Source organism: Salminus brasiliensis, chromosome 7 (assembly GCF_030463535.1).
Source record: "Salminus brasiliensis chromosome 7, fSalBra1.hap2, whole genome shotgun sequence".
Lineage (NCBI taxonomy): Eukaryota > Metazoa > Chordata > Actinopteri > Characiformes > Bryconidae > Salminus > Salminus brasiliensis.
In genome coordinates, this window is record NC_132884.1 from 4,971,809 (window position 1) to 4,994,848 (window position 23,040).

Sequence of the window (23,040 nt, forward strand, 5' to 3'; positions counted from 1 at the left end):
AAAGCCAGAAAACACAGGATACACGATCTCATAATCGCTCAGAGAGAGAGAGAGAGAGAGAGAGAGAGAGAGTAAGCAAATGGTAGCATTGCTATTCCTCCCCCTCGGACTGTGTTTGTGACTGGCTCTGGAGCTTTAGAGAGAAACTTTGTATGTACGTCTAAATTCTGTATTTTTCTCTCTCTTTGTGGCTGAGAGAGCGCTGCAGAAGGCCGAGGCGAGTGGCTGTGTGAATATTAGCGTGGCCCGGAGAGCCAAACGGAGCATTAAATCCTGCAGGAGGGTGACAGGGCCAAAATGCAGCGAGCACAACAGCAGCCAGCCATCTCCAGGGCTTTGTTCTGCGCTTAACTAAACTCCACCACCATCACAGCACTTTAACCCACTGCTGGCTGTACAACACACACACACACATACACATGCAAATACACTCTGTGAATAAGAGACTATAAAAAAGGAAGGAAGCAGAGAGAGAGAGAGGAGAGAGAGGAGAGAGAGAAGAGGGTGAAATGAATACAAGACAGTAGGCTATAGGTGAGTAACACAAACGGAAGGAAGTACAGACAGAGAGAGAGAGAGAGAGAGAGAGAGAGAGAGAACAAGTTGTTGGCCTTCAGAAAGCATTTTGGGATTGAGAGAGAGCTGATTCACCAAACTAGAGAATGATAAGTGAGAGAGTAAGAGAGAGTTAGAGGAGGAAAAAGCGAGAGGGGGTGATTGAGAGCTGATTCACTAAACTAGACAATGATAGGAAGAGAGAGAGATAGAGAGAGGGTGAGAGAGAGCTGATTGACCAAACTAGACACTGACATAGAAAAGGAGAAGGGGGGGGGGGGGGGGGGGGGGGTGAGCAAAAACAAGTGGTTGGCCTTCAGAAATCATTCTGGGTTTGTGAGAGAGCTGATTCACCAAACTAGAGAAAGATACAGATATATATATATATATATATATATATATATATATATATATATATAGAGAGAGAGAGAGAGAGAGAGAAGCTCTCCTCGCCATTCTCCTCGACGCTGGCTAATAAAACTCCACGTTAAGCAGCTTCCATCTCCTCCACTCTGCTCTTAAGGGATTTCCAACGCTTTACAATGAACTTTTGCTGAATGCTCGCGCGAGCGCTGCCGAGACAGAATTGGAGCAGCACGATGCTCTGAAAGTTTCATCACTTTAGGACAGTAAGCTCTGCTACAGAGGAATATTAAAGGGGAAGAATGGAGGAACCTTTTCAGTGGCAGCCCACAAAAAGGCCTTTCATCTCGCATTTGGCCAATCCGCCATGATAGAACCCCTGTGTAACAACAACCTAGCCAATAGGTAGACTCAATGGCAGATCTACTGTATGCCACCAAACAAAGGAGGCAAAAGTGTTGCTCTCTGTGTGAGAGAGAAAGAGAGAGCGAGAGAGAATGAAGAGGGTGTGTGTGTGTGTGTGTGTGTGTGTGTGTTGGGGATGGGTGGGGGGGATTTGTGAGAACTGTAAGGCAGGCACATGATATCCATTTCTGGGGGGGGGGCGCTTACTGGCTAGGTACCCATGCTTTACAAATTCCCAGCAACTGTTGCTAGATTAGACAAGCTTCACAGGACGGTGTCTGAAGTTCCATTCAGTCTATAGTTAAGGAACTTAGGCTGGAGTTTGTTGAGGTAATTAATCACACAAAGCCAAACGAACGTGCCAGCATGCTAACGTTAGCTTGATTTGGACAAATTTGCCTTGCCTAGTTAGTTAGTAATTAGTCTCATACACTCACTACTGGCTCAGAGTGCATACATTAGCCTGCACTTATACACTCAAACTTGCAAACATACATTATTTGGACTAAAGTTTGGGGACACCTGCTCATTCATTGTGTAGTAGCATAGTTTATCCTGCTTCTGCTATAGTTACTGTCTCTACTGTTTAGGGTGGAAGGCTTTCTACTAGATTTTGGAGAAGCATTGCTGTGATTTGATTGCATTCAGCGGCAAGAATGTTGAAGTGAGGTCAGGATGTTGGATGATCACCACGTCAATACATAGCATAAGTGAGAGAGATATAGAATGAAAGCAAGAGAAAGAGAAAATGGAAGGAAATATTCGACAGCCCTGGCTGTCCTAACACTCATTAGCCCTGTGACCTAGCTACTCTCGCGCTCTCTCTCTCTCTCTCTCTCTTTTAGACACACATAAAAAACGTGTTCACTGTGTCTCCATTTCACCCCTGTACACTCACTCTGTCCCCTCTCTCTCTCTCTCTCTCCCCTGTCAGGTTCTGGCCTGCCAATTCCAGCTTGAAGCTTGACTGGGTTGATTTGATGCAAATACCTCGGGGGAGAGTCCCCAGACTGATGAACAGTTATGTCAAGTCGATTTTGCACCGTCGGGAAAAGGTAACCTCCGCGTCGGAGGGGAAAAACACACACACACACACACACACACACACACACACATAGGCAGAAGGTTAAAGAGACAGAGAGGTTTGTGCTATGCGATGGTGGGGGTCTTCTCTCTTATTCGTCCTCGGCGTCGTTGCTGTAAGCAGCACTGTCAGTGTGTCTGGGCTAATTGCAGATGAGCCTGGCTGCCATTACAATAAAAAAACGCAGAGCATGGCAGACATTAACATTAACGCCGCCTGCCTCATTTGTGCCTCTGCTGCAAAAGGTAGAAATGAATATTTCATTACTTTAATTACTCCGAGATACTCTTTTTCACCAGTCGTACGGAGAGGGAGAGAGGGAGTGAAGGAAGGAGAGAGAGAGAGAGAGAGAAAGAGGGAGAGAGAGAGAGAGAGGCGTCACTAATTATGAACAGTAATAACATTTAAGATTCAGTGATTGCCAGTTTACTGTGCTGCGCTCGATGTTGTGGCAAGAAATTACAAAGGTAAGGGAAACAATTTGCTCAGGGAAAATGACAAGAGCAAGAAATAGAGCGTGTTCAGAAGTGAAGCGGCCTTATTGTAAATGCATGACTAACACCTGCTGGGTAAACAGAAGCCAGAGAGAAAGATGCCGTCGTGTGTGTTCTGCTGATCGTAACACGTAATGAACGTTCATCATCCGCCGCAATAAGGAGAGATTTACTTAACACATTGCTGCTGTCGCATCGAAACCTCATAACTTTACAGTCTTTTCCTTGTTTCCTTGTTTGAAAACGGCACTATTCTCAACGTCTGAGCAATTTACAATGAAACCGGCCATAGTGACATGAAATTGCATTCAAAATGAATGAAAGAAAGCTCCTTATCTGGACAGCAAGTGTTGATTTGCTCACTAAAACATTAAAATTTGAATAAATACCAATACAATTCACACACAAAGTAGTGGTTTTACATCACTGTGTTCATTAAAACAACTCAGAAGCTCTTCTCAAGGGAGTTGAGTATTACTTTCTATCTAGTATCAGTAATCATAAAACACCTGGTTGATTACATCAGTGCTTAATGATGTTAAATCAGGTCAGCTGGTGATGGAACTGATTAAAATAATCCATGTGCTGGCTGATGGGGGCGTCCAGAAGAAACCTGGACCTAAGCTTTGTTCTCATGATTTCAACTACTTTCTTCAGAATCAGAAAGTCTTGTTCCTTTTTACTTTCTTATTGCTCAGAGAAATGGCTTTAAGAACTGTGATTAAGAGCCCAAACCCCAGCACAGCCCTGTATCTATACATGATCTTGTATAATCACCATTACAGAGATACAAGGTTTTGTTACGACAGCAGCAATATGAAGACAGAGTGATAATAAACCCTATGTGCTTGACTTATGTACTGTTATAGAGTGACTACACACACACACTCACACACACACTGACACACAAACACTGGGCAGCTTTGACTGGCTGGGTAATTGCAATAGCCATAAGTAGTAAGAATAACAAAGTGCTGGCGAGTTTATCTGAAGAATGCTGGAACAAGACATGAGGCTGATAACACGGTGGGTGAGGGGGGCGGGGGGGTGGTGGGGTAGTTAAAGACAGAAAGAGAGAGAAGAGGAAAAATAGGAAAATGTGAGAGAGTGAACAGGGCGAAGAGAGAAAAAGTGAGAGAGAGAGAGAGAGAGGCAAAGACTGAGAATGATTACAAATGAGAGTAGGAAAGAAAGAGAACGAGAGAAACAGGAAAAGGAAGGAAAGAGACAAAGCAGAGAGAGAGAGAGAGAGAAGAGTGAAAAGAAGATAAGTAAGGAGGGAGGGGAGAAAAAGAGAGCGAGAGAGGCAGAGACAAAGCAAGAGAGGAAGAGAGAGAGAGGGAAGGTTGACTGTCTAAAGGAGAACACACACACACAGGTAAAGGCTTCGAATCAAGGCCTCAGGCCCTTCCGTGTGTGTGTGTGCATGTGTGTGTCTGGGAAAGGCTAAGGACAGGCTGTCCGTGTGATTAGGCCGGCGCTACCTGAGGAGGTGTTTGTTTGACATTTGTGTGTGACAGCAGTGAGACGCGGGTCTGACACGGCCAACAGCACACAGCTTCATCCACAGTCAAAACACATTACTGCACCACTCACCTCACACTGCTGTTCACACACCGGCCTGGCAGAGGAGGGCAACACACACACACACACACACACACACACACACATACATATATACCCCCCTGACACATAGACTTACATACATACAGTGCACTCAAAGCAGAAAAGGTTCTTTATGGTACTGAAAATGTTCTGACTAGCAATCATGTAACCTTGGTGCTATCTAGAACCATTTTAAAGGGTTTTGTGAGAAAAATTATATTTGACGAACCAAATAATCATGTACGCATTTACAACATCCTTCAAGTTGCCCTTACTAAAGAACCTAGATAACAGCGAAAACCAGCGCAACGAGAGACCCTGTATGTGCAGATGTGCAAATGCACCCACACACACAGCTTATCTAGTCCCTGTGCAGAAGTACTGCCAATAGAATAGGACTCTCTGGACCAGATAAACATGAACCCATTGGCATCTTGCTGCCTATTGCGAGGCAAAGGGCTCCTAGCATTCTTTGAAATGATGAATGGTGCTCTGTCTAAGACTTCTGGCATGAGTTAGGGAGTGGGACATCATGGCCCGAGGTTTGAGAGTTCGAATCTCACTGTGTGTTAGCTGTTAGCTGTTCGTTCCTCTGAGTGCATCCTTTGGCTGCATAGTGATGCTGCATCGGTGGCAGTTTAAAAAGAGGCGGTGGCTGACCTCACTTATATCAGACAAGGCATGTGCGTGTCCTCACCCTTGTAGTGCATTGCATGGAAGCATTGCAAGTGATGGAGCAGTCCTAGTGAGAGGGTGGGTGAATGGGCTCAGATACATTAGCAAAATGAAATAAGAAAATTGGGTAAAAAATGAAAAATGAGACAAAATTGTGACAATAATTAACCAAAAAACCTCAACAATTAACATACAAGACAGATATACACTTATAAATATAATCAGGCAAGCATGCCTATACACACAGCACTGAAAGCAGCGCAAGGGTGAGTATGTGGGTATGTATGTAACGGTGTGTGTGTGTGAGGGTGTTTGAGGGTGTGTGCATGTGTTACCCACACATTCTCCTTGGCTCAGTCTTACCTAAGGTTAAGAGTGTGCTGGGCAAAGTAGGCAAATCGCAATTTCAACAATTTCCTTGCTCGCTCTGATGTCCTGATAGCGGCCCATTTGATCAGTGATCTGATGAAAGCATTAGATCTGCATTTTCACCGCTGCCCATGTCAAACAGCGCAGCCGTAATCTACCTAAATGATCCATCCGGCTCCGAGCTGCTCTGCTGCTGTCTTCAAATGTGAGTTTTTCATAGCCTGGGAGAATGCCATGGAATTCTCCCAACTCAGGTTGACTTCATGCCGGAAATCCGTGTTTTTTTAAAGGTAAAAACACACACACTCTCTCTCTCTCTTTTTCTTTTTAAATCTACACTCTAAATTTTAATTAGAGGGGTGTCAGAGGGGTGTACGGAGTTGCTCCCGCAGCGGCTGACGCTCGTGTTTACGCCGTTCAGCCCTGGATTCGTCTGGTCGTGAAGCGTAATCCAGTGATCTGTTATTGATTGTTCGGTGTGACCTTGCCAGGAGTGTTCCTCAACCCGACAATCAAACATACATCAAAGGCAGCAGTGTGCCTGTGTGTGCCTGTGTGTGTGTGTGTGTGTGTGTGTGTGTGTGTGTGTGTGTGTGTGTTCTGGACCTGCTAAAATGTGCTCGGCAACTTCAGCAGATCAAACCGAGAACTGCTTTCAACACCCTTTTTTTTCTAAATACGGGTGACATCTTTGCACATGCAGTGCAAGAGAGAAAGAGAGAAAGAGAGAGAGAGAGAGAGAGAGAGAGAGAGAGAGGGGTAGAGAGCGGCAGAGAGATAGAAGCTTAGCACAGACACAGAAATAAAATCTTACACAGTAATTAGTACTAAAACCCAACTGATCCATGTTCGCTATCAGATCTGCTTCAAAAGACTCAATCGAAAGGCCTTATTACTGCTGCTGTCTTGTTGTGATGCACACGCATAAACACACACATACACACACACACACAAACACACAGGAACACACACACACTGAGTTCATTATCCTGACCGCCGTTATTATATTTACCAGTTAAACTGTAGCCATTATTGACCTTGTAGAGGCCGTGCTTCTTACACTAGAGGGGACGGCACAAATGTCATACAAGAGATACAAGAGTACTTACTCAGGAAACACACACACACACACACACACAGAGGAAATCAGTTTCCCCTCCTTATCCGTACAAGAGCAAATATGTTTTGTTCTCTCAAATTTTCTCTAACATTCACAAGCTCTCTCGCTCTCTCTCTCTGCTCATTCCCATGCTCTCTCTCTTTCATTTATCCTTATCCTCTCTCTCTCTCTTTCTGCTCACTCTTTCTCCTGCATGCTCTCCATACACTCTGTACTCTCTCTCTTAGTCTAGCTCTGTCTCTCTCTCTCTCTCTCTCTCTCTCACCGCCGTCAGCTGCTGCTGAGCGCCTCTACCCGGGCAATATGACCATCAAACTGATCCTGCTGTGTTGATGCTAATTTATACATCACAAACCTGCGAAACACCTCTGCGTGTATGAATTAAGACTCGAGTGTTTTTACACCTGAGAGACACACACACACCAGCGAACTGTCACACACCATACTTCCCGCAAATGGAAAGTTGACACTCGAGAATGCTGCTTTTTTTCCCCCTCTGCTTCTTCTTCTTCTTCTCCTCACTCACCCCCCCCCCTTACCACAATCGGTATCGAGGCATTACAATGCCCGGACGGCAGCGCTGCTGAGCACAACGGCGAACAAGACCAAATGAACAAAGTCGCTGTGTTTTTTTTCTCCTTTTTTCCAGCAGTGAGGAACTGAAATGAGGCGTGATATTTCAAAATGTACTTTTCACCCAAATGCATAAAACATGGTGGCTTAGCATCGCGAGGTACACACATAAATGAAAGTGCCAAAATGCATGCAATTATTTGCCAGTCCAGTGATGTTTCAATTCGGATGTTTGCTTGTTCCCACCGCAGGAACGATGCAAGAGGCGGTGAAGGGGAAAGAGGGAGAGAGAGAGAGGGAAAGAGAGAGAGAAAGAGAGAGAGAGAGAGAGGGAGAGAGGGCGACGTGGTTCAGGCCAACATCACTGTAGAAGAGAGTTGATATGAACTGTCAAATCCTAAGAGCCATGCGACACACATGCACACAGACACACACCCTTAACCCTGTCATTTCTTGTCAGGCACTCACTCATTCAGCGCCACCCCAAGTGAACAGTTAACCCCTTAAACTCACACAGCTTAGGCTTACGCGGTTATTAATACAGTTACTAGCCGCTTAAATACAGCAAAAGTATTGGGACACCTGCTCATTTATTGTTTCTTCCAAACTCAAGGATATTAAAAAACGGTTAGTCCTGCTTTTCTTGGAGGAACTGTCTCTACTGCCCAGGTTAGATGGCTTTCTACTAGATTTTGGAGAAGCATTGTTGTGAGGATTTGATTGCATTCAGCAACAAGAGCGTTAAGAGAGGTCAGGGTCATGTTGGATGACCACCAGCCGACCTCACTTTATGCCCAACTCCTCAACTCATCCCAAAAGTACTGGATGGAGCACCAGTTCCTCCACTGCTCCACAGCTCTATGCTGCCTGGGGGGCTTTATACCCCTTTAGCCCACGTCTGGCATTATAAGGCATTATGGTGCCAATAGATTTAAGTTGAGTCCTATTCTATTGGTAGTACCTCTCGAACAGTGTGTGTGCATTTGCACATCTGTGTCAGCAATGTGTGCAACTTTAGGTAGCTGCATAAAGTATTTGAATGCAATCATTAGAAGGGGTGTCCATTGGTATTCGGTTTTGCTCTTGGGCTCCCACTTCAGTCATGGAGTGTAAATCACTGTTACTCCACTGCTGTCAATACAAATCATGCATTGAGCGCCCCCTCATGGACAGCGGTACACATACATTTGTGGACAATCGTACTTTTTCTCGTCTCAAATCACAATTTTAAAGAATTTAAAAATGTAAAAGAAATTGACATCAGGTTTGGACAAGATACCACAGATACGATATAAAAGATCTCCTGCACTCTTTAGAATTTGGGCTCAATCTGAGGTCGACTCTGTGGCTAAAGGGAGCGCGGAGGGGTGCGGGGGTGAGGGGGGGGGTTGAGCAGAAGGCCGTACTGTCGTGTGAATCACGCCTTCACGTTAGTCAGGGATGACGCAGGAGAGCCTGCATCCTACTGGCATTTCTACTGCTGTCTGCAGGGAGGCAGATGTCCGTAGTACAGAGAGAGAGTGAGTGAGATAGAGCAAGAATCTGAATGAAGGGGAGAGCGAGGCTTGAAACGGGGTGACGGAGAGCAGGATTTGACGCTGTAATTAGGGGCTGGAGATCCACAAAGCCACCAAAAGCTCTCATCTGCTTCACAAGACTCGACTTCGTTCTGTCCTCCTCTGTCTCTCGCTCTCTCTATCTATTTCTCCCTCTCTCTCTTTCAATTGCACACCCACACACCTCCCTCGGTATGTATGGAACTAACCATAGAATCAATAGAACTGCTCATACGTGCTATCTATAGTTTGTTGTTGGCCATATTTAGAGGAGAGAAAAGAAAGAAAGGAGGGCCTGAATGGCAGAGAAAGGACACAATCCTCTCTTATTCTCTCTTTCTCTCACTCACATCTCTCTCAGTATGTATGGAAAGCTGACCACAGAATCAATAATCCTGCTCATACTCACTATCTATATATAGAGAGTCCGTTATCGGCCACATTAGGAGAAGAAAGAGCAGCAAGTGTTTGAATGACAGAGAAAAAGGCCACACTTCTCTTTCTCGTTGTCCTTTACACTCAAAGGTACTCCTGACAAAGGCTAAAGCAGCTCCTTAGCCTGTGTGTGTGTGGCAGTGTTAATACCAGGCTCCTGTGTGTGAGTGTGAATGGGTTAATATCTGGCTACCTAGTAAAGCCTTCATCCCTGTACCTCCAACAAAAGCTCCTTTAGTAAACACCCTCCACCCCCCTCATTCTCTCTCTTTCTCTCACTCTCTCTCACTCTCGCCCTCTCTCTCAGTGTCCGAAGGTGTTTGCTGAACTAAAGCTGGTGAAATCCTGCCGTCGGAGAGGGATTGGGGGGGGGGGGGGGGGGGGGGGGTGTTAGGTGTGCTGGTAATCCTTTTTCTTTACAAAAAACTTCTGAAGGAGGAAAAAAAAGGGGACCTGGAATTCACATCACATGATGTGTTTAAAGTTGTAGCATCCCCCTTTTCACGGCCCGGCGTGGGATTTGCGTACATACACGTACATATGGCGAGGTGATGTCAGCTGAAAGATCTGTCATCTGCGCCTTTGATATGGAGGCCCAAAGTTCATGTACGATTGTGGATAATCAGAAAAATGAAAAAGCAGCTCACGTGTTAAAAAAATAACAAAAAATATGTAAAAAAAAAAAAAAAATGAAGTGGTTTAGGTGCACGCCGTGCAGCATACGAAGCTAGCTACACACCGTCTGACAGGTTTCACTGTCACCTATGGAGGAGTGTGCGGTACACACATACACATGCACATACGCATGCACGCATACACACCTCGTATGGACTCTCACGCGTACACATATATACACACACACACACACACGACTGCATCTGTCTTAGCCCGTTTTTTTGTTTTTTTTTTTTTTAAGTGTGAGAGTGAGTGGCCATGAATAGTACAGGCATGGCATCTTGTAACACTATCAGTGGGGGGCGGCGTGTAAAGTAGGGCCTATATAAGGCTTGTAACTAGGGGAGGCCCCACAAACACGCACAAACACCTTAGTTATTTTGCTCTCACCGCCCACCCTCGTCTCTCTCCTCACACTCTCTCTCTCTCTCTTACTCATTCTCTTTCTCTCTCTCTCTCTCTATCCCTCTTCTTCTCTCCTTCATTTTCTTTTCTCTCCGCTCCTCTCCTGCTCCTCTTTTTCTCCCTCCTTTTCATGTGGGCCTTTTCTGAGGCTGAATGTAAATTCTGCGAGCGGTCGGTTAGAGTGTGAGAGAGAGAGGCTGGGTTGTGATTAAGAAGAAGAAGAAGAAGAAGAAGGAGCAGAAGAAGAAGAAGAAGAAGAAGAAGAAGAGGCTGCTTTCTTTGTTCTGCCCCCGGGGGATGTTTACCGGCAGAGACACGGCGGATCAGATATGAAAGGCATTCGGGTCAGGACTGATGTGAGCGAAAGTGAAATCATACCTAAGGCATTCCACGGAGCGCCGAGTCCAGGGCCAGCTGACACTGCCCGCTCTGTGTGTGTCCCACCACACACACACTCACTCACATTCACACACAAATACACACCCCCCCAACACACACACACACACACAAACAACCACCACCAGGACAAAATATATTTAAAAGGATGGAAAGTATTTAAGAATATAAATTAAAATACAAATTAAATTAAATTAATTATTAGAAAATAAAATGATATAAAAAGTAAAAGATTGTGAGATTAGATTAGATTAGATTAGAACCTTGCAAATGCATGTAACTGCACTGACTGTTGACGACTGACATATGACGATTACTGTAGCATGGCGGTTGCAGTATGTCTTGGAGGGCTTAAGGCGTTAAAATATGCCCCCCCCCTCCCAATAAATAAATAAATAAATAAATAAAAAGGAAAGAAATCAAGAAATTAATTAATTTATAAATATTGTAAGTTCAGCTAATAGAATCCCCCCCATTATATATCCTGATATGATGATTTAATATCAGACATGCTTTCAAGCATAATTATGCCTGATACATCCTTCCTGGCAACAGAGAAACGAGTGCAGTAGCAAATCAATTAATATAATTTTTAACAACTAATAATAATAATATTTTTATGATCATATACGTGAGCTTCCCCACACACATATAACTTCAGCAGCTCCACTGCTCTTCTCTCAAACCGTTGTGTCATTATTGCTCGTTTTGACCACACAGCAGCCACAGCCAGTAATTATATGTAAAAGACAAAAATAAGCAGATAAATAACTGAGGCTGTGTGGTCAGAAATCCGCCACGAGGCCCGAATGTATAAGACTGTCCTGACCCTGCGCTGCTCTGACACAGCTCTGCAGCAGAGAACAGCAGAGGCACAAGGCCCTGCTGCTTCCCCGCGATCCACTGCACCCTTCCATGCTGCTGTCGTGAGATTACTCCTCCCTGGCACATTCGATCTGCTGTAATTATTTCACTTGCTTAAACAAAATAATCCGTCTCTAAACACCGATGCACGGCAGAGAGCTCCTCCGCCAGCTCTTCTTCTCTTTTTTTCTGTTTTTTTTTTTTTTTTTCTCCCCCTAGTCCTACTGAGAAAGCCATCAGGAAAAAGGGAAGGGAGAGAGAGAGCTCGAGACAGAGAGACAGAGAGGGAAAGAGAGAGTCAGGGAGGATGGAATGATGGGATGGGGTGGGGTGGGGTTGGTGAGGGGGTGTCTGCTGTGCTGTGTCGCATTTAAGTGAGACAATCGTGTGTGTTTTTGGGGCTTTTTTGGGTTTTTTTGTTTTGTGTGTGTGTGTGTGTGTGTGTGTGTGTTTTTTTTTGCGTGCACGGAAAAGCGTCCTCGTCTGGGCGAGCCGAGCGGTGGTGCGAGCTGGCGCTATTCACGTTATAAACATGTAAATGAAACACATTAGCTTTGACAGTCAGCTGTGTGTGTGTGTGTGTAAGAGAAAAAGAGAGAGAGAAAGAGAGAGAGAGAGAGAGAGAGAGAGAGCAGCCCGCTCGCTCCCTCCCTGCCAGCCAGCCAGCCAGCCAGCGCAGCCACGCCGCCTACCTACGGAGGGGATGGTAAATGCTGGGGTCATGGAAAAGAAGAGCAGACCCCCTTTTTCTTTGGGAGGTGGTGGAAAGGGGTTAGGGGGGGTGAGAGAGAGAATGCACCTTAAAAGAGCATAATGGAGACAGAAAAAGTGTTTAGACAAGGGGGAATCCACCATTGTTAGAGCTGAAAGAAGGTCCGCGACGAAAGAAACGACACCCCACAACACACACACACACACCCACATACAGACCCCCACAGACTCACACAATCACACATGCACACACAAACTAAAGCCCACCTTCGGTTTGAATACACTGTCATCAAATAGAGGATATTGTACTGTACTGTACTGTGGCGTACGGGCTTTACGCTGTGAAAACCACTTCGGACACGTCTCTGATCTCATTTTACAACCCTGTGCTTAAAATCTGACCATTTTCTGAAAATCAATGGTGATTATTTGACGTGGTGTCAAACAAGAGCTCAGCAGAGCTAAACACACTGCGAACAAATGTTCCAGAAAAGTGTTCAGTACCTAAACATTTGGGTCGACGGTGCTGGAAGTGCTAAAAATCCACCACTGTTCCACAAAATGAAATAATCAATATATTCTAGTGGGAGCATCTCAGCGCTTGTTGAATGGGATACTGCTGATTGAGAATGAATAGGGCTTTGTGTTGCAGGAAATACGCAGAACTGTGCATTGTAGGGCGCGTACATGTGGTGGAGGAAGTGTACACGCGTAAGCGTTCCTTCGGACGCTTAAATCTGTATTTCCGCACCCCGATCATTTCTAACATTTCCACAGCGGCGAGGTCCCGGAAAAACTTCCCCCGGCATCCTTGGCTAACGAGATCACCTCTAGCTCATGGGATAAAGCCACTTTACTCATAACTTGTAATATCCACACACACACACCTAAACGAGATTCGCGCTGTCACTACGCGTTTGGGTTCACCTTCCTCACTTGCTCTTCCCTTCTCTCTTTTTTTATTTGTTTGTTTGTTTGTTTGTTTTTTGCTTAGAAGAAAAGCTCGAAAGCAAAAGGTGTGTGTGTATGTGTGTGTGTGGGGGGGGGGTGTGTGTGTGTGTGTGTGCGTCCGACGAAGGCCCGTTGCTGCCGCTGTTTGCAGGCTACGGGACGTGGCTTTAAATTACTAAACACACACTCACACTCGTGTATACAGAGCAAAGTGAACGAACGCGCACAGCTGGCCGAGGCTGTAACAGCAGGAGAGGGAGAGAGTGAGAGAGAGAGAGAGGGAGAGCGAGCAAGAGAGTGAGAGAGTCGAGTCGAAAGCTGCTGTATCTCCAATCTTGTATGGCAGCAGAGATCAGATTCCACAGTCTTGACTCTGACCCTGCTCTCTCTCTCTCTACACACACACACACACACACATGAGGGAATGAATAAAGATAGAGAGAGAGAGAGAGAGAGAGAGAGTGGGCAAGCGAGGAGGAGAGAGAGAGAAAATAGAGGGTGAGAGATGGAGATCGAGCTGGAGATGATAGACACTTCCAGCATGTTATGAAATATAAGTTTGTGCTTGTCTGTGTGTGTCTGTGTGTGTGTGTGTGTTACAGTGGCCGAGCTTACTGTACAGCTGCTCCTACTTCTAGGAGCCGTAGAGACGTTCACCATTCTGACCAATAAATCTGATTTCCTCTGGATTCAGAGCAAATGTGTGTTAGCCATGTGCCGATCAACGTGAGACAGCGTGGAGAAAGAAAAAAAAGCCTCCGAGAAAATTGTGCTCATCTTATAACTAGACCTTTTCAGGCCCTTTTTCCCCCTCCTTCGGGGAATCGCTCTGAAATGAATAATACACGTAAGCTCAGACTGCGTATCGTCCACCTGGTACAGGTGTGCGAGAGCTATAGACCGACAGAGTGAAATACAGTCCAGCAGCACGGACAAGATCTCTAACGCTGCATCTCTAAGGCTCTCTAAGTCAGCCGTCACTACAGCACTGCTCTGTCAGTGCGGCCTGGAGCCCTGAATATTTTAACATAACAAATATCACTTTTTCTGTTTTTTAATTTTCTGCTTTTGGGTGAAGTTCTCGCCACTCAGCTCACCTCCAGCACGACCCGTCTGCCAGCGTTACAGAATTCAGTTAGGCTCTCACTATCACCCTGATAGCTATCATCATATGAAGAGTTATCAGACGGGTGCAGAGCAGAGCTGAGCCCTATTCTACCAAACCGGGGGAGAGAAATACTCACTCAGCAAAGATAAACCGAGGCCAGGGGAGGCAGGGGGTGGGGGGGGGAGGATAGCAGGCATGGCATGGCATGGCAGGACACGCCGGAAACAAGAGAACAAGATAATAAAGCTGGATTTATAATAATAATAATTATATATATTTTAAAAAAAATGCCCTGTGATGATGCCTTTGCATCAATTCTGAACCTTGACTAAATTTCCCAAGTAAGGCATCATCAGATTTTCCTACAGTCTCACAAATACAAATACATGGTTTATTAAACGCACATTTGCTTCACAGTCGCCCACATTATTTACCCAAAACCTTCCCCCCCTCTCTATTTGTTTCCATGCCAAAAAGGCTGCAGTCCAGTGACTTGTGAGACTTGTGTGACTGTGCAAAACACAACACTACATGTTTGTTTCTCGTCCCTTTTTTCTTTTAGGGTTTCGGAGCACCAACACTTCAGAAACGGTGCTGTCTTTGGCTCTGAGACCTCTCCTGGTTTTGTCAGTCAGGCTCAGTCTCAAAAAAAAAAGAGAGAGAGAGAGAGAGAGAGAGAGAGAGAGAGACCCCCTGAACAACTACAGCCATTGATTTTAGCGGATCAATACAAAACGTTTAATAAAGGAAAAAAAAAAAAGGAAGGAGGGTTGGAGAGGGGAGGTGTGGTGGTGGTTGGGGGGGCGATAGAGGGGAAAGCAGGGGGAAATAAATGTGCCATCCCGGGGAAAAGGAGAAAAGAGTGGCGGGACTGCCGAGGCAACGGAACGCCTTTCTGGGGGCATTTAATCCCCCCGTGAACGAGCGGAATTAAAAAACTAACACACGCGCGAGCACTGGCTACAGTGTGTTGCGTTGGGGCAACAACGGGGCGACAACGGGGCAACACTGGGCTAAATTTAAGAGGGGTGTGGGGGGACTAGCAATCTAGACAGTTGTACACAGTTGGACGGTGAGTTTAGCACAGCTCCAAATTTCCCTCAACACACAACTACAAAAAAAAAGTGTGCAGGGGTTTGTTGTGTAGAGGGGGTCTGTTGTGTAGAGGGGGTCTGTTGTGTAGAGGGGGTCTGTTGCACGCGCTTGGACTCTGTTAAAGGCTAAAATGAGAAAACGCGTCTTGTGGTACAGTCACTAGCCCCAGTGTCACACAATGAGAGGAGAACAGCAACAGCGACGGAATGTGAGTGTGTGTGTGTGTGTGTGAGAGAGAGAGAGAGTGTGTTTTGCGTTACGAACAGCAGCTCGCCGAGCTTTATATCAGATTAATTTTAACAAAATAAAAGCACCCGGCACGCTTTTCTTTTCTTTTTTTTTCTTTTCTTTTTTTTTGATCGCTGTTATAATTATTATTATTATTGTTTTAATTTAATTATTAATATTAATACTATTAACACCCAAAAGAACAAGAGACAGCCCAACAACAAAAAGCTGGCAATCACAAATGCAAGGCTCTGCGTTGATTTAATATAATGCAGAATATAATGCAGAATATAATATGAACGCACGCGCGGCAAAGCGGCGTCTTTTTGGTGTGTCCTCCTGTGTGAAACAGACGAGCAGCGAGCTGCAAAACTTTTCCTGCACTCAACTCTCCAACTGCTCCAACTTCCAACAGCGAGAGCTGGAGGCACACGCCGCAAAACAGCCCAGATCACACCCCAGCCCCGGCCGGGACACTGGTTCAGCCTCGGTCCACAGCAGTAATAATAAAATAATAACGGTATCACGCGATGCGCGCGTCCCGTCAGCCAGAGCTTTACCCCCCACCACCACCACCACCACCGCCACCCTCCGATCCTCAAAACACACACACACACACACTCTCACACACACACAGTCCCACCACGACCACCACTCTCCAGCCCCTGGTATCAGTGTTATTAGTGATAATTTCAGCTTACCGTTTTTCCTCCTCGGGTTGGCTTGTTTTCGCCGCTTACACCGGGGCCCATCCGCCATGATCTGCTGCCTCATTGATGGGGAGAGTGTGTGTGTGTGTGTGTGTGTGTGTAGATGTGTGTGTGTGTGTGTCTGGATCAGATGGCAGCAGCTCGCATGGACGCGACTCCTTCAGTCAGTCAGTCAGCAGCAGCAGCAGCAGCAGCAGCGCGCGCAGCCTCAGTGTCTGACAAAACCAAACACACACACACAGCAACAATGCAGACGCTGCTCTCTTTAGCGCACACACACACACACACACGCACGCACGCACGCACGCGCGCGCACACACACATCTACACACACATACATGCACACGCATGCACGCACGGGCGCAGTTTTGGAACCATCCGTAGCACCGCGTGGAAATAACGTAGAAATGAAACGCAGGAGCGGTGGAGGCGAAAGTGCCCCAGACCGAGTGGGTGAGTGAGGGGCTGCGGGGGAGCTACGCACTGGTATTAGTGGTGCTGCTGCTGGTGGTGGTGGTGGGGAGACTGGTTTCAGTGGGACACGGCTGTTGGGATAAATGTGGAAGGCTAGTCCGAGCCGGGGCCGGTGCTGAGCTCCTGGACAGCCATCAAACTGTTGCACACTAAATAAAAACCAGATTTGACACATTTCTTGTATTCAGAAGTGTGTTCACACTGGTGGTCTTCAAGCTGAAGATCGATGGGGGATAACGTCCACGCGCTCCGGCTGCGGTGGAAGTGGCCAGCAAGAGAACCAGCTAGAATTGGACTTTCAATGGACGTAAAAATTGGTGCTGAAATAAACCAGTTTAAGTTCCCACTGGGCACGAATTGGATCGTTTATTCGGGGAGGAAGGAAATCGAATTTATCAAAGAAAAAAAAAAGTTCAATTCGATTTATTTGTCGTTGTTGTTGTTTGTGACAATTATTATTAGTATTATAATAATTATTACCACCACTATATTACTACTACTGCTTTTAGCAGCAGTACTAGTATCACTAATGTTATCACCTCATTATTAATAAGCACTGTTGATTATTTGCATTAATTCTAAACTAAAATTCAGTTTATTATTTTTTGGTCGTTTGTTTTGCTTTGTTAACTTTAACACTCGAATCCTACCTCGTTTTTCACGTTGAGCGGGTAAAACTTTCTTCATCATCCTCATCCTCATCTGATGGGGTGTTGGAAGAAATTGCTTAAAACACCGAGGTTGTTTTGCGGCGAATTAAAACGAGGGTACGGTGCAGGGATATAGCACGCGGCGCGAGCCCGGCACCGGCACACCACCACTGTCCCATCATATGTGTTAAAAATATATTTGATATATTTTAAAACCCATAATCCTCCCTGCTTGTCGTGAAGCTAGTAAATAACTCTAGAAATTAAACTTTATGCAAATAATAATAAAGTCACGATAATTGTGGAAAAATGACGTGTTTTTAAAATTGTGTTAATCACATAAATATATCCTCAACTCAATAAGAAAATTTAATCTTTTACATCTTTTCTTTTCTTTCTTTTCTTTTTTTTTTTTTTTTTTTTTTTAAGTTCACCTGTACAGGTGAACTTAAAGGTGAGTGCGCGCGTCCCGTCTCCGGCGCGCTCCCGTTTCACCCAGAACGAGTCTACGTCTAAAATGATAAATATATATAAATATATAGAGAGATAAATGTGTTCTGCGTCTCTGGATATGTCAGCTACGCGTTGAACGCGAGAAGGAGAGAAGTCTTACCTTGTTGTTTACGTTTGTCGAGCTGGTCGCAACGAATATAAAAAAAAGAAAGACAGAGAAAGAGAGGGGGGTTTGTAGAGCAGCCGTGGCTGGGCTTTTTTTTAAGGAGAGGGGGGAAGAAAGCGGATCCGTGGGGTAAAATGTAGCAGAAAGGGTAAAAAAAAAAAGCCCGGGCTGTAGCTGGAGCAGCGTTATTCCTGGCGCGCAGGTTGGGACTGATCCCTTTCAGCCACTCCAGGAAACCAACCTGCGGACGGACTGACGTGTTACGCCTCTTCTAATGACATTTTTTTTTTCTTCTCTCTCTCTCTATCTCTCTCTCTCTCTCTCTCTCTCTCTCCTTTTCTTTGCTGTAACACACAGAGAGAGAGAGTATGTGTATGTGTGAGTGTAAGAGAGAGAGAGACACAGAGAGAGAATGGGGAGAGAGAGAGAGAGAGAGAGACAGAGGCTGAAACACGCGCCACCTATCTTCACGGGGAGGGATAATTGAGGAGGACCAAACGTGAGCATCTTCTGGGAACCGTGAGAACTTTTCCTTTGCTTTCTGTTTTCCTCCCTTTCCCCCTTCCCGTTTCACCCTCTCCTCTCCTCTCCTCTTTTTATTTTTTATTTTTTTTATTTATTTTTATTATTTATTTTTTTGCCCCCCGACGAGGCGAGAGAAACGAACCTCGTTCGCTTCATCCTACCTTTTTCCTAAAAATCCCAGCGCCGATTAAACCAAGCTAAGCTAACGAGAAGACTGAGAGGAACCTCTCCACAAAGAACATTCATATTTAAACGACCCCAAACACCAGAATAGGACGGGATTTCTGCGCGGGACAAGTCCGCGCCTCGCTCGGGGTGAGGAGCAGGGTGAGGAGCGGTGTCTGTGGGGGACGGGTGTTCGGTTTTAATCCGGGTTTATTATTTTTTGGAGGGGTTTTGGTTAGCCGCGGTTATGCTAGCGAGTTCTCCCTCAGCCGTCGCCTCAGAAACGGCGCGGATTTCCCGCCAGAAGTCGGGCTCGCGCCGCGCGCGCGTGGCGCTCTTAAAGGGAAGGTTGCCCAGGTGACAGGTAAGGAAAACTACCTCAATGAAAACAACACGGACTGAAAAACTGTCCTTTTTAGGTGGAAGTGGGACAACACGGCTAAGTTTGGGTGTTTATATCGTATTAAAACATTTTTTAAATACTTTAGCGCAGTAATGCGAGTTTAAACGCTGATGTGGGATTTAAAAAAAAATTATAAATAAAAAAAATATATATTGGGCGCGCGCCCGTGCTGGGCGTGGTTAGGAAGCGGTGTACCTGTTTCTAAAAATGTGTTTTTTTGTTGTTGTTGTTGTTTATTTATTTGTTTATTTATGTATCTATGGATTTATTTATTTATTTATTTATTTCGCACTCCGCTTGAATCCCGGCCGAAGACTGGGAAGCCCCACCTTTTCTGAGAGGATGGGATTGGTGGGGTAAATAAAGCAGCGCTCCCTCCGTCCTCATCTACCGGAGGGATAATTAAATCATCAATCCAGGGGGTGAGGGGGAGATTTAGGGGGTGATGAGGAGGAGGAGGGGGGGGGGTGTTTTGGTGGGGTTATTTTGGGGGTGGGGGGTTCCGGGGCTGCAGGATCAGTTGATGCTTTTGTTCAAAGCCAATCAGACCGGAGCGCAGGCGGGAAAGGTGCCTCAACATCCTTAACATCTGGAGCTGAGGAGGCGGCAGATGCGGGAGGGGGAGCTCTACTTAACGGGACTGAGGCAGGGAATACACAGGTTTCATTATTATTATTATTATTATTATTATTATTATTATTGTTATTATTATTAATTATTATTTAATTGTTTGCTTATAATTAATAATAATGTTAGTATTATTATTTATGTTGTTATAAGTACTAATACAAATATTGCTGCTGTCATTTTTGTCATCCATCCATAACTAATATAAATTTTAATTATTTTTATATTCTAATTCATTATAACCTACTGGCACGTTGCATTTTTGCTCATCTACGACTCCTAACAAATCCGTAAACCAGTTGTATTGACTTCTCTGTATTTAATATCAAATAAGTATTATGAGTTTGACTGTTTTACCCCTCAGGCTCCACAGTCCCGGTAGAGCAGCAGAGACCTCAGCACTGGAGAATCCCCAGAAAGCATCTACACTCACTGCAAGTACTGGATTACATGCATATCATTATCTTACACCGACTGGCTATTTCTATTAGACACGCAGAGGTACAGCTTTGTAAATAGAAGCTTGTTGTAAATCTCAGGATTTTATTGTTTTTCTGATTTTATTTTTCCTCTTCTTCTTCTTCTCTCTCAGGGCTCCATGCGCTCAGCGCCAGGCTGATCGCTTCCCCCGGTCTCGTTGCTCGTCGCAGGGTGAAGCAGCCTCGCAGTCCGTAGCCTAGCCTCCAACCTCAGCAGCTCCTCCGGGTTTAGGAGAGGAAACAGGACACCCCTTAGCGCCCTCCCTCTGAAAGCTAGCTCTGTCATGTGTGTGTGCCTGTGAGTATGTATGTGTGTGTGTGTGTATTCATTGTTTTTGCCTTGACTTGATCTCTTCATGACAGCTTTACACATTTTTGGCACGCGGCTGTCATTCATGTCGCTAGTGTGCACATGCACTTATCACTGATTTAGTCAGGTTAATAAAAATAAATAAATAAAGATTATATAATAAATGATTATACACCAGATTATATTACAGTCGGATGTGTAAAATTATTAATGTAGGATATTAGGATGTAGATTATAGGCAGGCATTTAATATCATATATTATGATTGTAAAAATAGCATGTAATATATATATATATATATATATATATATATATATACACATATATAGTATCTCCATTTTTGCCTTTTTTCACTGTTTGACAATAATGTGACTCTGGCCGTTTACATTGTGTCAAAATTGTATAATGAATGGACCAATAGAAATGCTCCAAAATGATTCGGAGTAAAATCTTTTTACATTGACTTTCATTGACAGTTAAGAAGCTTTTTTCCTTCTCCTGTAAAGTTGACGTTTCTGAAATACATTTTTTTTTGTATATGACAGAGAAATAACACAGTGCACGGCTTCATTACAGTCGACGCAGGCTCTGTTCCGCTAGTCAGCGCTCCCAATAGACAGATCAAGTCAACAAACACTTACAGCTAACAGTAGGCCTAATGTCAAGCATTCAGTAATGCTTAAAAACTGTAAACGCAGGCTTGAGAGCAAGCGGTGTAAAAAAAAAAACCATCACGTCTGTCACACGTAAACGCCCTCACCTTCCCGCTTGTACAGCAGCCTCTCAACGGTCTTCTTTCTCACCCTTCTGCTCTTCCTTCAGTTTCTGAAGCGACTGCATTAAGCCAGCACACGTTAAACACACATTCACATGCCTCATTCCAGTTATTTTTGTTATTTGTTTTTGTCCGTTATAAATGTACCATGCCTGAGGCTGCACGTTCCATAAATACTCTCCTAAAAAGACACAGGAGATAAATATCTGACGTTATCAGATCAGGCCTCGGAGTCTGAATTCACGCAAATTCAGGCACGTTGTTTGAACGCAGTACCGTGGCTTCATTTAGGTGGAGCGAGACTGAAAGCAGCAGTAGACAGTACGTGTTAATCTGACATATGTGTTAATCTGCAAGTGTGCTTTATAAGACAGAGGTTAATGTCTTTTTGTATATGTGTGTGTGTGTGTGTGTGTTTATGTGTGTGCGTGTGCTCTCACAGTGCCTGCTCCCCTTTGGCTCTCCCCGACCAGTAGAGAAAAGGAAGTCCATGAGAAAGTCCCAGAAAATCTCACATCTGCAGCAGGGATGGAGCAGAGTACACACAGGTGGTAGGAAAAGAGCGAGCGAGAGTGTGTGTGTGTGTGTGTGTGAGAAAGAGAATGAGGGAGGGGGGGAGAAAGTTATTTCCTGTCTCTGAGAACATCCTTAGAGTGTTTTCTCTCCTTCTTTTTCTCTCACTCTGTCACACACGTGCACACGCCCTCACACACACACACACACACACACACTGACATTCTTTATGAAGTTGAAGTCATTTTAACCCTTTAAGCTCTTAAAAAAGCAGTATGTGCTTCCACACGCCTTTGTTCCCTGACTTCTAACTGCATAAATGATAGAAATTGTAATAAATTGTAAATTGTAATTATTGATTACTCAAGTACTCTGTAATTAAACTACAAGTACTGACAGGTTTAACCCTTTAAACCTGTACACAGGCCCTCGGTTTAGTGCTTCACTCTCATAACTACATTACTGTCATAATTAAACATTTTCTAGGACCTAAAATAGAACCCTGTGGGACGCCACACTAAATATATATATAAATGATTAACGAATTCATGGTAATAATTTCTGCATTTGGATGAACTAACTGACTAAATCTGTTAAAGAGGTTAAGGGGTTCAGCAGAGCTGGCCTCCATCTACCGTATATACAGGTGACATGTTTAAGGCTAAAAGGCTTACATACCTTATGTCCACGACCCTCAATACAGGCATTAAGAAATTAGCTCGGGGGGGAAAAAGCACACGCACACATCCGATCCGATCTGATAGCTAGATCCGTCAGTTGTTGTTTTTTTTTTTTCCTCATTTTTCCTTTCCTTCCCTTCCCGCGGCCTCCAGTCTGTTTCCTCGCGGCTAATGTGAGGGATCATTACATACCGCCTGGGCCAGAACAGCACGAGGAATACAAGCGCCGATTCGATTTGCATAATTATCACCTGCGCGTGTGCATTTACATCATCACTTATGAGCCAAAAAAGCAGACAGCGTTCACAGCTCCGAACGCGCTCCAAATACACGTCCGTGCCGCGCATATTATGCATGTAGTAATACCTAATGCTTTAAGAATTATTAATGATATTCTGATAGTCTGTTTAATGAATGACACACTCAGGCGCACGCAAAATGTA

General features: G+C 44.8%; 1 protein-coding gene and 1 long non-coding RNA gene across 7 annotated transcripts in view; one reads left to right on the plus strand and one right to left on the minus strand.

Annotated features, from left to right (window-relative positions):
- zeb2b (zinc finger E-box binding homeobox 2b) overlaps positions 1–18,453 on the minus strand; it is a 102,207-nt gene extending 83,754 nt beyond the window's left edge. For all 4 annotated transcript variants that reach the window (XM_072683515.1, XM_072683512.1, XM_072683513.1 and 1 more), the window contains exons 1-2: positions 18,115–18,453; positions 16,369–16,592 (exon numbers count right to left, since the gene is read on the minus strand). In XM_072683515.1, coding sequence (XP_072539616.1) covers positions 16,369–16,441 — 73 coding nt within the window. In that variant the 5' untranslated portion in view covers positions 16,442–16,592; positions 18,115–18,453. The remainder of the gene's footprint in view (positions 1–16,368; positions 16,593–18,114) is intronic.
- A 1,270-nt stretch (positions 18,454–19,723) lies between these two features.
- LOC140559839 (uncharacterized) overlaps positions 19,724–23,040 on the plus strand; it is a 7,170-nt gene continuing 3,853 nt past the window's right edge. For 2 of the 3 annotated variants that reach the window (XR_011979923.1, XR_011979921.1), the window contains exons 1-4: positions 19,724–19,873; positions 20,205–20,274; positions 20,433–20,617; positions 21,847–23,040. The exon at positions 21,847–23,040 is cut by the window's right edge. This is a non-coding gene — a long non-coding RNA (uncharacterized lncRNA). Of the gene's footprint in view, positions 19,874–20,204; positions 20,279–20,432; positions 20,618–21,846 lie in introns of all 3 variants that reach the window. The other variant, XR_011979922.1, reaches the window with a different exon arrangement.